Source organism: Puma concolor, chromosome A3 (genome assembly GCF_028749965.1).
Source record: "Puma concolor isolate L17-30 chromosome A3, mPumCon1.1.hap2, whole genome shotgun sequence".
Lineage (NCBI taxonomy): Eukaryota > Metazoa > Chordata > Mammalia > Carnivora > Felidae > Puma > Puma concolor.
The window spans coordinates 80,123,003-80,140,820 of NC_141669.1; the positions used below are offsets into that span (position 1 = coordinate 80,123,003).

The following is a 17,818-nucleotide window of genomic DNA, read 5'->3' on the forward strand; positions in this document are numbered from 1 at the left end:
TACTCTATGCAAAGAGGTGTAGATTGGTACTACCTTTATGGGGGGGGGTGCAATCTGAAGCTAAAAACTGCACATGCCCTTGAGCCAGAAAGCCCACTTTTAAGAATCTGTCCTACATGAGCACTGGGTGTCATGTGTAAGAGAGGAATCACTGGGTTCTACTCCTGAAGCCAAGACTACACTATGTGTTAACTAACTTGAATTAAAAAAAAATCTAGGGGCACCTAGGTGGCTCAGTAGGTTAAGTGTTTAACTTCAGCTCAGGTCATGATCTCACAGTTCGTGGGTTCGAGCCCCGTGTTGGGCTCTCTGCTGTTAGCACAGAGCCTGCTTTGGATCTTCTGTCTCCCTCTCTCTGTCTCTCCCCTGCTCGCTCTCTCCCTCTCTCAAAAGGAAATTAAAAAAACATTAAAAAAAAATCTATCCTACAGAAGGAACAGTGTAACTCCATAGAGATAAAATAGACAAGAATGGTTACTGCAGCAAAAGGAAAAAAAAAAAAACCTCAACACACTCAGAATGCCCTTCAGTAGGGAATGGTTAAATAAAATATGGTACAGGCACTATGCAGCCCTTGAAAGGAATGAGGTCAAGTGACTCACTCTGATCAGAAAAGAGGCCCATGTCTTATCGTGGAGTGAAAATATCAAATTGTGAGCCAACATGTATAATATTTTTGTGATTAAAAAAAGGGGGGATTCATCTGTGTGTTGTTCATACTGATGCAGCTCTGACTGCTACTGGCATGGCAAAGAGCTGGTGGTGGTTCCTTCTGTGGGTGGGATTTGAGATATTCAGAATGGGTGGAGAGAAGGTCACTGTCACTTTTTTGTATCATTTAAGAGATTATTTAAAAATTTACATGGAGTAAAATTCATTTTTGTTACAGGGTTTTAGGAGTTTTAATACCCTTAGAGTCTTACAAAAAGTCACAAATAGGATATGGAACAATGTCAACACCCAAAGAATTCTCTCATGCCTCCCCTTTGTAGGGACCCTATCTTTATCCCCAGCCCATGACAACTACGGATCTGTTCTCTGTATCTTTGCCTCATCCAGATGTCATATAAATGGAATAATACGGTTTGTAATCTTTTGAGACTGCCTGCTTTCACTTAGCATATGCATTTAAGATGTTACGGTGTGTACTGGAAGTTCATTCTTTTTTATTGCTGAGTAATATTCCATTGTTTGGATGACCAATTGAAGGATATTTGGAGTGTCCCCAGTTTTGGGGGATTATGAACAATGTTTCCATAAATATTCATGTACAGGCTTTCATGTGAACCTAAGTTTTCATTTATCTAGGATAAATACTTAGAAGTGGAATTGCTATGTTATAAGGTAAGCGTATTTGATTTTGTAAGAAACTGCCAAACTTTTCCAAAGTGACTGCACCATTCTGCACTTCCGCTAGCAATGTACGAGAGCTCCAGCTGCTCTGCCTCCTCCCCAGCGCATGGTCATATTAGCTTTGTTTCAGCCATTCTAATATGTGTATAATGCTACCTCATTATGGTCTTAATTGGTGTTTCTCTAATGGCTAATGATGTTTCACGTGCTTATTTGCCATCTCTGTATTCCCACTGGTGAAATATTTGTCCATGTCTTCTGCTTGTTCTAATTGTATTTCTTTGCTTTGTACTGTTGACTTTTAAGAACACTTTATATATTTTAGATACTAGTCCTTTGTGGGATATGTGGTTTGTAGATATCTTCTCGTATTCTGTAGCTTGTCTTGTTTCATCCTCTTAACGGGGTCTTCAGCAGAGCAAAAGTTTTTAATTCCAGTGAAGTCCAATTTATCAGTTTTTCCTCTTATGGATCATGCTTTGCGGTCAAGTCTAAGAACTCTTTGTCTAGTCCTATGTTTCAAAGATTTTCTCTTAAGTTCCTGAAAGTCTTCTGGTCTCACTTTACATTTAACTCATTGAACCCCTTTTGAGTTAACTGTGATACATGATGTGAGACTTAAGTCAAGGTTCATATTTTTGCTTAGATGTTCACATGCTCCAGAATCATTTGTTGAAAAGATGAAATAAACGCATGTAAATACAGCTCTAAAAACAAAACAAAAGTGCAAAAGTAATTCACCTGAGCTCCTTGGACTTCTAAATTCAAAAATTTAGGAAGTTTTTAGTCACTATTCCTTCAGATATTTTTTTCTGCTCAAGTCTTTTTCTCCTTCTGAACTCCTATGACATGAATGTTAACGCTTTTTCATATTGTTCCAATAGTCCTTGAGGCTTTTTCCCCCCTTTTTGTACTCAGACTATTTTCTATTAATCTGTTTTGAAGTTCACTGACTCTTCTGTCATCTCTATTCTACTAAGGAGTTTTTCTAATAAATCTTATTTCTGATACTGTGTTTTCCTGTTCTAAGATGTCTGTATTTTTTTCATAGTTTCTATTTCTTTGCAGAGAATTTGTATCTTCCCATTCATTTCTTTAAAAATTTTTTTTTCTTTCTCTCTTTTTTAAATTTACATCCAAGTTAGTTAGAATATAGTGCAACAATGATTTCAGGAGTAGATTCCTTAATGCCCCTTACCCGTTTAGCCCATCCCCCCTCATACAACCGCTCCAGTAACCCTCTGTTCTCCATATTTAAGAGTCTCTTATGTTTTGTCCCCCTCCCTGTTTTTATATTATTTTTGTTTCCCTTCCCTTATGTTCATCTGTTTTGTCTCTTAAAGTCCTCATATGAGTGAAGTCATATGATTTTTGTCTTTCTCTGACTAATTTCACTTAGCATAATACCCTCTAGTTCCATCCATGTAGTTGCAAATGGCAAGATTTCATTCTTTTTGATTGCCAAGTAATATTCCATTATATATATATACCACATCTTCTTTATCCATTCATCCGTCAATGGACATTTGTGCTCTTTCCATACTTCAGCTATTGTTGATAGTGCTGCTATAAACATTGGGGTGCATGTGTCCCTTCAAAACAGCATACCTGTATCCCTTGGATAAATACCCAGTAGTGCAATTGCTGGGTCATAGGGTAGTTCTATTTTTAATTTTTTGAGGAACCTCCATACTGTTTTCCAGAGTGGCTGCACCAGGTTGCATTCCTACCAGCAGTGCAAAAGAGATCCTCTTTCTCTACATCCTCGCCAACATCTGTTGTTGCCTGAATTGTTAACGTTAGCCATTCTGATAGGTATGAGGTGGTATCTCGTTGTGGTTTTGATTTGTATTTCCCTGATGATGAGGGATGTTGAGCATCGTTTCATGTGTCTGTTGGCCATGTGGATGTCTTATTTGGAGAAGTGTCTGTTCATGTCTTTAGCCCATTTCTTCACTGGATTATTTGTTTTTTGGGTGTTGAGTTTGATAAGTTTTCTATAGATTTTGGATACTAACCCTTTACCTGATATGTCATTTGCAAATATCTTCTCCCATTCTGTTGGTTGCCTTTTAGTTTTGCTGATTGTTTCCTTCGCTGTGCAGATGCTTTTTATTTTGATGATGTCCCAGTAGTTCATTTTTGCTTTTGTTTTCCTTGCCTCCGGAGACGTGTTGAGTAAGAAGCTGCTATAGCCAAGGTCAAAGAGGTTCTTGCCTGCTTTCTCCTCTGGGATTTTGATGGCTTCCTGTCTTACATTTAGGTCTTTCATCCATTTTGAGTTTATTTTTGTGTATGGTGTAAGAAAGTGGTCCAGGTTCATTTTTCTGCATGTCACTGTCCAGTTTTCCCAGCACCACTTCCTGAAGAGACTGTTTTTATTCCATTGAATATTCTTTCCTGCTTTGTCAAAGATTAGTTGGCAAAGATTAGTTTGTGGGTCCATTTCTGGGTTCTCTATTCTGTTCCATTGATCTGAGTGCCTGTTCTTGTGCCAGTACCATACTATCTTGATGATTAACAGCTTTGTAATATAGCTTGAAGTCCAGCTTCCCATTCATTTCAAGAGTGCTCACTTTTACTTCTTAGATCATGGTATAATTGTTGCTTTAAAGTTTTTTTCTAATAATACTAATATTTGAATCACCTCAATGTTGGTGTCTTTTCTTAGAAAATTTTTTAGGTTTTCCTGATTCTTTGGTATGTTGAACAATTTTTGTTTGTATCCTAGACATTTTGAGTGTTTGTTCACACTCGGTCCTATTAAAATTCTCAAAGGTTCTGCTGCACTGATTCTAGTCAGTCTCATGCAGATGCATGTCAGAGACAAACTCTTGACCTCATGCACCTAGGTAAGGATCCTTTCTCAGGTGTCTCCCTTCTGTGATTTCCACTCCCACCCTCCGGTTTTCCAGCTAGAAAACCAGGGTTTACCCTCTGTGCTGCTGTGTGCTCCAGTGACCAGCACTCTGCAGGGCAGGGGGCAAGAGAAAGAAATCTGCAGGACCACCACAAGCACAACCTGTCACTGTGGCCGCTGCTGTGAGGGGCTGTGGCTTCACTACTAGATCTCTGCTGGTGTGCTGCCCAGAGAGTCAAAGGGCTCTGAACCCCACATGCTGCTATGGATGGAGGTGGTGCTCATCTGAGTAGGTCTGGAAGGATTAAAAGAGCTTTGCCCTAAAAGATGCCATTGCCACAGCCACCAGGACAAGAAGTTCCAGTTTGCTGCTAGCATTTGCCTGGCGCAGTGATGAGAGAACCCAAAGGGCTCCAGCCTGCAGGCTGTGCCACCACATGGAGGGGCTTGCTGCTTAGCTGCTGGTGCTCACATGGAGTAGGGCCAGGACTGTCCAACAAACTGCCCTACAGGGCTGGTGCTGGTGGTGGTGGGGAGCAGGAGGAGTAGGGCTGGAGAGTCACAAGAGCGGGGGTCTGCAGAGGTTGTTGGTACCATGGAGGCAAGGCAGGCAGGTCTTCAGAGTCCTGATCTCTCTGCCCAGCCCACCAGCTCCTACCTACCTTTCAGAATTCTCTGACATTCACTTCATGCATTTTGTCAAGGCTTTTAAATTTTATCAGTGGGAGACATAGGGTGGTGTGTGTTTACTTCACCTTGGTCAGAAATGTAAGTCCCTTTTTACAGAATTTTAAAGAAGTAGGATTACAAAGTGATTTTTCTTTATAATTTTTAGACTTTTCAGTGTTTTTTCCATGTTAAAATCTTTTTGATAACTCTGAGTTCTTTAGCTTATCTGGATAGATGAGGTAACTGAAAAGGAAAGTGATTGAGGTTGGTGGAGGTATGGATAATTATGAATGTTGAGATGTCAAGACAGGGATGCCCACAGACGGTTAAGCACTGCTTGCTGTGGCTGAAGGAGTCAAAGGAAGAGAGAACTTGAGCAACAGGTGGGAATATGAGATGTTTTCTGTCTGGGGGCACTGAGGAGAGTTTGGTGCACTGAGAGGCAGCCAAGGAAGAGAAAATATAGGCAGTTGGAGAAGCACAGGAAAGGTGGAGAAATGGAGGCCCAGGATGTTGACCATACTTGGTCAGGAAGGGACTGTCAAGGGAAGGATAGGCCGAAAAGAGGAGGAGATGTGAACAGACTTTTCTTTTCTTTTCTTTAAGAATTCAAGATATATAAACACAATTGACCCTTGAACAACACAGGTATGAAGTGCCAAGGTCCATATATATGAGAATTTTTCTAAATACCATATAGTGCTATAAACGTATTTCCTCTTCCTTATGATTTTCTTAATAACATTTTCTTTTAGCTAGCTTACTTAATAGTAAAAATTCACTATATAAGACACATAACGTACAAAATATATGTTAACTGTGTTATCGATAAAAGGTCAACAGTAGGCTATTAGTAGTTAAATTTTGGGGATTACAGGTGGATTTTTTGGCTGCACAGGGGGTTGGTCCCTGTAACCCCTGCACTGTTCAGTGATCAACTGAATATTTTTTAGCATGATACCAAAAAAAGACTCCTTATGTTCTACTCAAATGAACTTGAATACAACTAAAGTAACTGTCATAGAGTAGGTGACAGTCTCTTTGAATTCCTTTCCTCCAGAAAATGCCTCTGACACCCAAAGACAAGATGGGCATCTATCTACACTCCCCTGTGGCATCCAGCTGCCACCTGGCCCTTTAGACTGGTAAGCTCCTTGAGGGCGAGGTCCTCATGCTTTTCCTGATGGCCTTTTGGGGGCCAGCACAGTGCTGTGTGTATCACAGAAATATATGCAATATTTCTTGTAAGAATGAACACATGAATGAGTGAGTACCAGAGTCTAGAGAAAGAGGTTCAGAGGTCTGCGTGTGCTACTGTATCACCCGCCCAGTCTGGAGGGAATGAGCTTAGACAGAAGGCTGAGGCTCATTGTCAAATGAGGCTCCTGGGTGACAATGGCAATTTGTCCAACTATTCTCCAAAATACCCAACATGTGACCACAACCAAATGAAACAAAAATTACACACACACAAAGAAGAATGACTAGAAGGAAAGGACAACAGGGATAACATCTAGAAAGCAGACTCCTAAGTGGTGGCTTTTTTCTATATACTTCCTATGTTTTACCATTTTCTCACACAAGAATCTCTTTTTTCCTGACCTGTCATTTAGACTCTGGGATGGACTGGCTTACCAGGAGGATGGGTAATGTCCTGCACAAGTGAACAAGGCTGGTAACCCCAAGCCGTTAACCTCCTATTAATGGTCTTGTTTGCACTAATGAGCACATACGGTACTGGGATTGCAGAACCGCCCCAACATGGCCCTGTGAGGTCCAGCCCACTTGGCAAAGCTGGGCTCCTCTGTTTACTGCAACAACTGGGGCATCCTCCCTGCCTCCCCCACGGAAGGATTCTTTCATGCCTTCAGAGAAGGAAGGTGGGAATGTGGACGAGAGGAGGAAGAATAAGCAGAGTGCGGGGGACAAAGTGCTTGAGTCCTGAAGGTAGGATTGTGCACCCATCTGGGACACCTTGGTGACCTAACTCTCTGGTGTGTGCGCCCCTGGAAGGCGTACAGGGGTGGCAGCCCATCTGGGAGCTCTGGGTAAAGTGCCTGCCACCACAAGATAATAAACAGCAGTAATTAGGCCTTTCTGGAAAACTGAATAATACTGATATTAAAACTGTTATTATATGTATGTCTTATATGAATTTAATTGCTTCCAGTGGTTATATTTTGGGAGCAGTGAGGATGGCAGTAGAAGTAATAAGAATGAATTAAACCACAAGCAGATCCAGTGTCTGGGGAAGATAGAAGCTGCTTTCACTAATGGGATTTGACAACACAGACCCTGTGATTCTGTTCTGGTCTGCATGAGGCAGGCCCTAGACCCCAAGGTCCCAGGCAGCAGCCAAAACCCAACCTGACACTCACCCTTCAAATACCACCCACACTTTGAGAGAGATGGTTTCAAGCAGAATGAGGGTAATTCTTCCCTTCCTCTCTCTGCACTGAAATGAAAATCACTACCCCTGCCCTAAAGGAACCTAGATTCTTTCACCTTGGAATTCAACTGGATTGGCTATTTCTGTCACTTAGAGAATGTTAACAAGTGGACAATTCTTTTATACTATACTTTTAAGTAAAGCTGTAATAAATACCGTATTTTATAAATTAAAGAAAAAAAATAAGGTCCTTATAGACCAGTCCAGTCATCTGACAATAAACAAGCCTAAACTCTCACAGCTTAGGCTGAGGAAGTTTTAAATTATTAATATGTCAAGCATTGCCCTCTGAAGCTTCTTTTCCAGCTCTGACCATGAACCCAAGTATCCTGTGTTTAAGTTCCATTCAGTCAGCAAGCCCTTGAGAGACATTTTCAATTCCAGGCCATGAAGGTGGATGGTGCTGATGTCAGGGTTTTATCTGCACAGAGAAAACCCCCTCCTCCCTTGATATTTTAATGGGTTTTTGAAGCACTCTACAATAGCTTCAATAACCTGGCTGGAAATCTGCAGAGTGGATCATCAGCTACAGCTTGAACCTCTCCCAGAGCTCCCTTGCTAATTAGCCTAATGTAGCGACAGTAGCAGCAGCAAAAAATTACAGCTGAGCCAAGGGGCCTTGGATCAGGAAGGCCATGCATGTGGGCTCCTTCAGGGGGTTCTCCTGGCACTACTCCCTGGAACTGTCACCTTAAGAACTTAAAGCACTATACACACACACACACACACACACACACACACACACACACACACACTTTCACTTCCTAGGATGAAAGCAGAAAAGATAAGAGTTTCTTTGAAAACTGTCTTTACATTGCTTTCTGTGAGCTAATTTTTTCTTACGTGTGCACTTCACCTTCCTTTTAGGGTGTGGGGTCCCTAGGAGAACAACTGCGTCCTATTTCCTCTCTGTCCACAATGCAGCACTAAAGTGGAGTCCTGGACTTAGAATAGCCACTTAAAAACATCCTGAAAGTTTTGGTTTTTTTCAAATAAAATTTGCCATGGAAAATTTCTCTTTAGGGCCCTCATCACATGCACACACGACTGGTCCGTGTAGTTTCGTTTCTGGCACACTGATTTCCATTAATAAAAGAACCCAGCAATGAAAGATGATTTAGCTCTACCACAAATACCCATTTCCAACAGATATGTTTCATCTGAAACACTATAAATAAAAAGTGACAAATGTCAAAGACATAGAAAGGTCATCTATTTTGCCTCTGCTCATTTTAAAGGGCAGTTGCTTTAGAAGATTCTTCCATTCAGCCCCAATCTTCACACCACCTCCTTTCTGGGACAGGAAGTTAACGCCCACCCGGAGGGGCTGTCCTTTTACATAAAAGGCTCGTGACTCCAATAAATGGGATGCTTCCCGCATGAGGCTGGGCCACATGAGCCTGATTATTAAACAGGAAAAAATTCTTTCTTGGGGAGTGGGGTGGGGGGAAGGTCAGAAGGACACTAAATGACAGAGGAGCCAGATGCTTCATTTATAACCAAGAAGTGCTGTAGGCCCCAGGAGTACCTCCTTCTACCAGAGTACACATATCCCAAGATTCTGGAACTCACTGAGCTTCCGATCTTAAGAAATGATAGAAGCATTTGAATGATCCCCTGAGCAGCCCATCTCCTCTCCGGGAATATGCTGCAAGATGGGTTTTTACATTTTCCTTACTTCTCCGAACTTCCACAAAATCCTGCTCTGTTTCCCCCTTCTCTGGTCTCTATTCATAACTCTGGATGAACCGTGTTAGTGGTACCGAGAGGGATTCCGACGTTTTCGCCCTTAGATCTTGCATACTCTGCGGACGCCCCACTTGCCCACGGCCCTGCCCCTTCCCCATCAGGCGGCGCGAGCTCTTACCAGCTGCCCTGTGCGGCGACCGCGTCTCTGCCGACCGGGTCTCCCGTCTTAGGTCCTGGGGCAGCGCGGCCTTGACCAGCTCCCCGGGGCCCGCGTCCGGGGACGGCAGGGGGCGGCTCTGCAGCTGCGGCTTCCGGGGCAGGGGCGGCTTGGAGCTGAGCGGCTCCGAGGGCCGAGCCTTCCCCTTTCCCTGCTCGTGCGGGGACCGTGCCCCTCGAGGGGAGGGGGCCTTCGCGACCTGACATTTCTCGTCTTTGGGGAGCAAAGCCAGCCCCCCTCTTTCTAACCGGATTTCAGCGCTGTATCTCTTTATCCCTCTTGCTTCGGCAGAGGACGCCTCTCTGTGCTTGAAGGACAGAGACGTGGAGCGCAGCTTGACGGCAAAGGGGCCTCTGTCCTCCCCCGATGTCGGCTCGCGAGCCGCCGGGCAGGGGTCTCCCGGGGCGTCCCGGGGGCTCCGGCCCGGCCCGGCCGCCGCGTCCCCCGAGTCCCGAGAGCCGCCGCCGCCGTGGGGCTCGGGGGGCGCCCGCAGGTCGTCGAGCGCCGCCTCGCTCCTCCAGGCCAGGCTGCTCCTCAGAAGCGGCAGGCGCACCGGCAAGGCGCCCGCGGGGCCCGCGTGCTCCAACAGGCGGGCGCTGCCCGAGCGCGGCCACGCCCGGCCCGACGACACGGAGAACTTCACGGCCCGCAGCTCGCTGCCTGCCCGCTCCACCTTCCGCTCGGGCGCCGGCCTCTCCGGTCCCCCCTGTGGGGGCTCCGCGGGCTCGGCCCGGGGCGGCTCGGCCTCTCCGTCCAGGGGACCGGGAGCGGGCTCCTCCGCAGGCGGCTCGCAGGCGGCCGGCGCGCCGGGGCTCTCGCTCACCGCCGGGGCCTTGTGCTTCAAGCAGCTCTTGGGAGCCGAGGGGCTTGGGGCAGGGGTCTCTGGAGATCCCTTCCCTGCTCCCTCGGGCTCGGGCGCTTCCAGCGTCAGCTCCACCTCCTTCTGGACACTTTGGTCTGGCCCATCTAGACCAGGGGGTGTCTCCGAGGTGACGGCAGGGTCAGTCTCGGGAGGCGTCGTGTCCCCCTCGGGGATGGAGGGGGATAATCGAATCTCGATGTCTCCAGAAGCACAAATCACCTCATCAGCTGTTTCCCTGGCTGGGGGACTTGTGCTTTCCAGGGACGGCTCCTCCCTCTGGATTTCGCTGTCAGGATTATGGTGGTGATGCGGGGAACCTTCTGGCAGAGATGGGGACTCCGCGCGGGGGACTGGGCCCGACTCGGACTCAATGACCTCGGGGGTGGCTGGGCGGCTTGAGGTGTTATCCCCAAGGAAGCTCTCCTCCTCGGCGCTGGCACTGAGTGCAGGGCAGTGCTGCAGGCGTGCCCGCCTAGCCCGTGGCCCCCCAGATTGCAGCATAGTGGCTAGTCCTCCAGGCTCAGGGCTTCTGTCGAGTCCCACATCCTGCTGTGCAGAATTGGGGTTCTCTTCTGTGCTGACTTTGGGTAAGGACTTATCATCATATTCCTCTTCCTCTGGGGTGCACGTCAGATCACTCAGGGATTCAGACTGTGCTCGCTGGCAGAGATAAAAAGGACAAAGACAGCATCATCATGTCAAATATGTCAAATGCCTATGACATTCCCATTTTGTATAAGAGGAAACAGTGTGTCTCTAAAGCTGGCACCTAAGCAGGCAGTGACACAGGGTAGGGTGTCTCTTAATAACTCCCATATTGGTCTGTTTGGAATCTTGCCTTACAAGTTCAGCTTTCAGCAGAACAATGGCAGCTATGCCCTCTAGGTAAATGGTGCTTAAGGTTCTAGTGGCTGAGCCACAAACACTGCTCTACAGAGCAAAGGGAAGGGGATCAAATCAGCTGGGTGTCTGCCATGCTTTACACTCCACACCTATTATTTCATTTACTCTTGATTCATCCCAGCAAGGAAGAATTATTTCCTCTTTGCACTTGTAGTACTGGGAGCTCAGAGAGGGCCATACTTTGGTTAAGGCTGAGCTTATTAGCTCAGGTGAAAAGCTGATGCTCTCTCCATGACCCTGTGCTGCCTGAGAGCTAGTTTTCCATCTCAGTGCTCTCTCTCTCTCTCTCTCTCTCTCTCTCTCTCCAGAGATGGGCCCCAAGGTGAGGGCAAACTGGTTTGCCTAAAGGGTAATTTCATATCACATCAAACACAGTCAACGGCAAACCACAGCTTACAAGATAAAGTCCAAAAGCATAGCCGATAGGATAAAGTCCAAACTTTTCAGTTAAGTCAAAAGTCTTATATTCTCTGGTCTTAAATTATTTCTCCTAGTCCCTGCTCAGGTCAAGCCATGCCCCCACTAGTGAATGTGCCCAACTCTGGGCCTGAGTGACTGGCCAGCTGCTCTTTCCCCACATCTCCAGGTGTTCTACCAGTAACCCCCAAGAACAGTCTGAGATTCTACTCCAACAGGAAGTCTTGCCTATTGCCTGCAGCTTATGGTGCTCCTCCTCTCCCCGAGCCCTACCGGTGTGACAATCAAACACTGCCTTGTATTTTTTGAAGTCTCTGGAATTTAAATTTAGTCCAACTTCCTCCTTACTGTACCCAAAGTCAGTTGCTGCTCTCTTAGGAAGGAAAGGAGATCAAAGTAGCAATGAATTATTCAAAAGCATGAGAAAATGACCAAAAGGTTGAGGGTGTGAGGTCAATCTTTTTATAAAAAAATTTTTTAAATGTTTTTGTTTTTGAAAGAGAGAGAGAGAGAGAGAGAGAGAGAGAGAGAGAGAGAGAGAAAGAGAGAGAAAGTGGGGGAGATGCAGAGAGAGAGAGAGACAGAATCCGAAACAGGCTCCAAGTTCTGTGCTGTCAGCACAGAGCCCTACGCGGGGCTTAAACCCACGAATGGCAAGATCATGACCTGAGCTGAAGTCAGATGCTTAACCGACTGAACCACCCAGGCGCCCTGAGGTCAATCTTTTTAAAAAGTTCGGGACATCAGACCTCCTTTCCTTGATGTAAAGAAACGCTCAGGGAGTGTTTGCAGTAGGTTTTAGTTTTTGTTTGCTGTGTTATTTTAACATTTCCACTGGCATCTGCTTGGTAACAGAACACAGGATAAGTGGGATGTCTCTGACAACGCCTAAGTGAACTCTTGCCAAGATGCACAATTCTATTCCCATGGATTTGAAAAGAGGAAGATGTGCAAAGAAATCTACAGAAGAATTTTCAAAAGCGACAGTTTCAATAGGTGTCACGGGCCTTTTGCTACTACAGGAAATCACTGATGTTGAAACCTGTTTAGGATGTGGGTCATGCTTTAAAACTATCATAAGCCTCACTAAATGAGCATAAAGCTGAGAAGCAGGCCTGGCTGGGAGCATCCCACCTTGGGCCACTGGCAGCTACAAGGAGGTAAGGGTGGAGGGCCAGGCAGAACAAAGGTAGTGTGGAATATGGACTCGGACACTGAACAGAGTTTCTCGAGGGAACAAAGTGGGCTTCTGACTTGGTCTGGGATCGTCAGCTTGGTCCTGGGATCATCAGGAAGGATGCATAGACCCACCCCCTTGCTGCTGCCGCCTCCTCTCCCCTCCTCTCCTGGGCCCTCACAGCAGCCTCGCATACCCAAGAGGGGCCAGGGTACCAGGAAAGTCCTCATGGTTGGGAGGAGGGACCTCATGACCGAAGGGCAAAGGGGGCTATGAATACTCGAAGGAGAGAGGCCCTGCCTTAGGACCCAACAGTGACTCTGGTGACCACTGGCCAGATACCTCTGCCCAGTCAAAAACTTAAGGTATCCGTGCCTGCTCCCTACCAAGAAGGGGAAGCAAAGAAGGAAGGAAGATATGTAAATGACAGAATTTAAATCAAGGAATGTTTACTGGACTGACTAAATCAGAATTTCTGTTACTCTAAAAAATGGGGTTCAAGAGCTAATTCAAGTTCGAATGTAAAGAAAGAATGAGAGGTACAGCTTTGTCCAGAGGACAGTAGGGCAGGAAGTTGTATTTCCCCCATCTGGAGTATGAGTGCGGCTTCTCTCTGCTACAAAGTCCTGAGCAGGCTGTGGCTGGTTACACATACCCTTGCCAAAGCAAAAGACATCCCCATGGGAATAAACCCTAGACTTGAGGACAGAGGGAGCTGGCTCTGTCCCTGCCCTGTGGTCCCACTCAGTATGAGTATAGGCAGGTTCGAGTTCCTGGTCCTTGTCAAGTCCCACAGCACCAAGCCTGTAAATGCATTGGATGTGCAAGCACTTATACAAGTGTCCAGCTTGCACAAGGGCATATTGGCCTGAGGGTAACCATAGCTGACTTCTTTCTTCAGCCTTAGTCTCCTCTAAAGTCAACCCTGCTGGCCTGAGTTTAAAAAGCACCTACCTTCCACACGCCCAAAGGAAACCCCACTGTCTCCAGGGAGTCCCCAGAATCCTGAGAAGTCCCAGCCCACCACCCCTAGCTGAGCACCTAGCTCATCCTGGGCACTTCATCAATACCCCCACAATACTGTCTCCAAGGAAGGAGGGAGAGAATGTTGGTCTGTGAACATCTCTTTCTCAGCACTCTCATTCTCTGTGGCCAGTCTGGCCCCACACCTGCCCTCAGCTCCTCCAGGGCTGGAATACTGTGGGCATCAGGCAGTGGAGAAGTCTACAGTCCTATGTGGACCTATAACCTACGGGTACTATGAAGACAAAACACTCCACGAATGAGTTCTCGACACCCAGAACTACAAGCTGACAACTACACAGGCAGTGTGACCAAAGAGGGATCTGTCCTCATAGGGGCACAGTCCCCATGCTAATAAGTAGGTCCTTGTCCAAGGCAGAAGTCTGTGCTAGTGTGTCAGCTTATCTGTCATTGGTTCATGTCTTCATTTGTTCATCCATTCAACAAATGTGCACTGAATACCAGCTGTGTGGTTAGCATTGCTCTAGGGGTGGAATGTAGGGCTGGGACAAGGTCTCAAGAAGACTGGCAATAAACAAGTGAGCATACACAATTATAAAGGTCACTTATGTGTGTGGCCTGTGCTATAAAGAAAGTGAAGGGGTGGGAAGGGAGGGCTGCTTTCCATAAGATGGTCAAGTGAGCCCCTCTGGGGAGAAGACCTCTGAGCTGAGACTCCAAGGCTAAGGAGCCAGCCAGGAGAAGAATGTCTCAAGCAAGAGATCAAGGCCTGAGGCCAGAGACAGGCCAAATCGTGTTGAGTGAGTGAGGCAGAGAATAAGAGTAGGTCTCAGAGGTAGGCAGGGCATGGTCATGCCAGGCCTGGAGTGTGGACCTTACACTCAGTGCTGTTGGAAGGCAAGGGACCCACAGCATGTAGCAGCTTTCACAGGAGGTGCTGCAGAACCAAAGAACAGATGGCATATTTATGCAAGGAAGAGACATATCTGACGTATATTGAAAAAGATGAGCAACTCTAGCTCCTGGAGATGGTCCTACTGACCATGGGGTTTCTCGGAAGGGGCACGTGACCCTGAGGGGAGAGAGGCGGGGGTGGGTGGGAGTGGGGGGACATCAAGTCTGCCTGTAAGAAAAAGCCTGATTACCGAAGACAGCCGCCTCATTTTGCTGGACCGCTGGTTGCGGGGCTTAACCAGGAGCTTGTGCTTAGCTGCAGAATTGTCCAGGCAGGAGGAAAATTCTGGAGGGTAATCGAAATCAGCCACGGGTGCCACGCTGCTGTCGGAGGTGCGGGGGGAGACACTGGCATCGCTCGCGTGCCTGGAGGAGAGCTGGTCTGGAGACTGTGGCCGGGATGAGGATACTAAAGAGATCTTCATGGGAGAAGAAGTAAACACACCAAGCATTAACTTCGTGGTATGAAATGGTCCCACCAGCACATCAACTCCCTTCTTGTATGGTGCTCAGTCTCCTCATACTGTCTCTGGGCTTTACATGGAAGGACAGATTTAAAATCTGGCTCTCAACAGGGAGAGTTCCAGGACACCCCCTTAGAAAAGTGTTCCTTAGAAAAGCTGGCAGCTTTAAAAGTTGGGCCAACCCCTAACAACTTACTCATTTCCAAGGCCGTGCAGAGAACCTATGTCCTAGGCACCCTTGATGAGATAACTCTGCCTTCACCTTCCTAAGCAGGTATCTGTGATTCAGACAAGAGCCTCTTTCTCCGGTGAAACAGACCGACCCGATTTCTCTAAGAGCAGCCTTGGTCCTGAGAGGGTGGCCCAAAGGTGTGATTTTACATGCTGGGGCAAAAGATGTGCCAAGCCCACCACCCAGCACCCCATCACGGCAGCTGCATTTCACTCATTCTAGAAGGTTCCTGTATCTTCATGTGTCCTCTTGGAGACATAGGGCTGTAAGTTTCCATCTGTAGTTACAAATATTTTACTAGTTTATACCTCAGCAGGGAGGCACTAAGTCAGGCAAGGGCAAAAGTGTTGTCAGAGAGGAAGGGGATTTGGGGAGTCACGTGGAAGGATGAGTGCAACATGCTGTTACCTGCCCACTGAACTTGGCAAACTCCATGACTGAGTGAGGTCTAAGTGGGTTCTGCCACAAAGACATTTGTCAGCATGAAATAGTGTGTGTGTGTGTCGGGGGGGGGGGGTACCCACTGTGCACCCCTGAGCAAACACAGCCCAGATGAGCGAGGAGCAGGGAGAGAATCCGGGAGGTGCTGGGCTTCAGTTACAAATCTACCACCTACTTCCATTCTACTGTGGTGCTCAGTATTAGGGTCAAGTTTACATTTTCCCCCCAATGTTTTTTATTTGCCAAATTTTATATGTTATACACACAACATTTACTATTGTGACCACTTCTAACCACACAGTTCAGTGGCATTAAGTATACTCATGTTGCTGTGCAACCATCTCCAGAGCTTTTACTCTTGTAAAACTGAAACTGCACCCACTCAACAACAATTCACCATCCCCCACTGTCAACTCCTGGCCACCACCACTCTACCTCCTGTCTCTATGAACTTGACTACTCCAGCTACCTCACACTGAGTGGAATCATACCGTATTTGCTTTTTTTGTCTGGCTTATTTCACTTTGCATAATGTCCTTAATGTCCATCCATGTAATAGGATGTGTCAGGCTTTCCTACCTTTACAAAGCTGAATGATATTCCAGTGTATGGAAATACCACATTTTGTGTATCCATTCATCCATCAATGGACACCTGGGCTGCTTACACATTATAGCTGTTGCGAATAATGCTTCTGTGAACATGTGTGTAGAAATACCTCTTCAAGAACTAGCTTTCAATTCTTTCAGGTATCTACCCAGAAGTGGAACTACTGGATCACAGAGTAGCTTTATTTTTCATTTTTTGAAGAACCTCCATGCTGTTTTCTACAGTGGCTGTACCAGTTTGCATTCCCACCAGTGTACAGGGGCTTCAATTTCTCCACATCCTTTCCAACACTTGTTATTTTCTGTTTCTTTGATAGTAGCCATCCTAATGGGTGCTGTGTGTTCTTTGGAACACACATTTTAACTTAAGACCATAATTTTATGCACCTCACAATGATTTAGTAAGCCCCCATGAAAATGGTCTCCTCAGGGGAGGCAGCAAACAAGATGTGGGCAGCAAGTGGACTCACAGGGGTCTGGGTACATCCTGCTCAGCTCTTCCACAGCCCTGGAGCCCCGGACAGAGCAGACTCCAGTAGCCCCTGCTAAACTAGGGGGGCACCAGACGTGTGTCACTATTAGAGAGACAAGCTGAGGCAGGGATTGTCCTGCAAGGGAACTTCCTCAGAGAAACGTATTTTCCCTGTTAACAGAAAGTTGTATTTTCTCCTGCAAGTATTAAGTTTATTCCTGCCAATTAGGAGAAGACAATTACTAAAATGAAGGGGAAAGCGTTATAAATGGACCTAATCTATTTTAGTTCTCTTGTTTCAGCGACTTGTGTTCTTACGGGAATAAAGCAAGAAAAATTATTTAAAAAAATAAACCACAGGGCTCCCGGCTTCCTCTGTGCCTGTGGCTTTGGCTTCCACTGCTGTAGCTGATGACTCAGGAAGTCACCTAAGATTGGGCAGATGACACCTCTCCCAGGCAGTCCTCCCTCAGGGTCACTGGTAGAATGGGTACATTCTAAAGAACATAGAGAAGGCTTCTTCATTTTCACCCTTGTCTAGAGGAACAATGTATATACACTTGGTAAAATTTTGGCTCTTGTTTTTGTGTTTTTCTGACTGTTGTTTTTTTCTGACTCAAGAGACCAGGCAAGATGAGCTGCTTTGCAAATGCAGTGACTCTCGGGTGAGAATGATGACATCTTCTGTGAGGACATGAGATGTGGTCAACGCCCCCGCCACACACACATCCCATTAACCCAAAGGAAAAACCTTCCCTGCCTCCTGTCCACTAGCTTTGCACTGTTTGAGCAGACCGTCCTGGGTTCAAACCCACTCTGGCCCCTGCATGGGTGACGGTGGGTGGGGGAGGCAGATCCTGGCAAGGAGCTTAACTTCCTAGAAACTCTGACCACAATGACCTCTGTCCCCACAAAATCCCTGCACTGGCTGTCACGGTTGGTCTTCCTACTAGGGCACTGAACTCTCACTTCTCAGTCTTTGCTGTCATTCGGAGAGTTCTTAGGGCCTGAAAAGACCAACACCTTCATGACTGAGGAGAACAGTGAGTCCAGTGTTTGATCAGAGA

The 17,818-nt window shown here is 46.5% G+C and overlaps 1 protein-coding gene across 3 annotated transcripts in view; it reads right to left on the reverse strand.

Annotated features, from left to right (window-relative positions):
* CRACDL (CRACD like) overlaps positions 1 to 17,818 on the reverse strand; it is a 140,790-nt gene that overhangs the window by 19,481 nt on the left and 103,491 nt on the right. For all 3 annotated transcript variants that reach the window (XM_086701293.1, XM_086701292.1, XM_086701294.1), the window contains 2 exons: positions 14,726 to 14,953; positions 9,199 to 10,759 (listed from right to left, as the gene is read on the reverse strand). In XM_086701293.1, the coding sequence (XP_086557419.1) occupies positions 9,199 to 10,759; positions 14,726 to 14,953 (1,789 nt within the window). The remainder of the gene's footprint in view (positions 1 to 9,198; positions 10,760 to 14,725; positions 14,954 to 17,818) is intronic.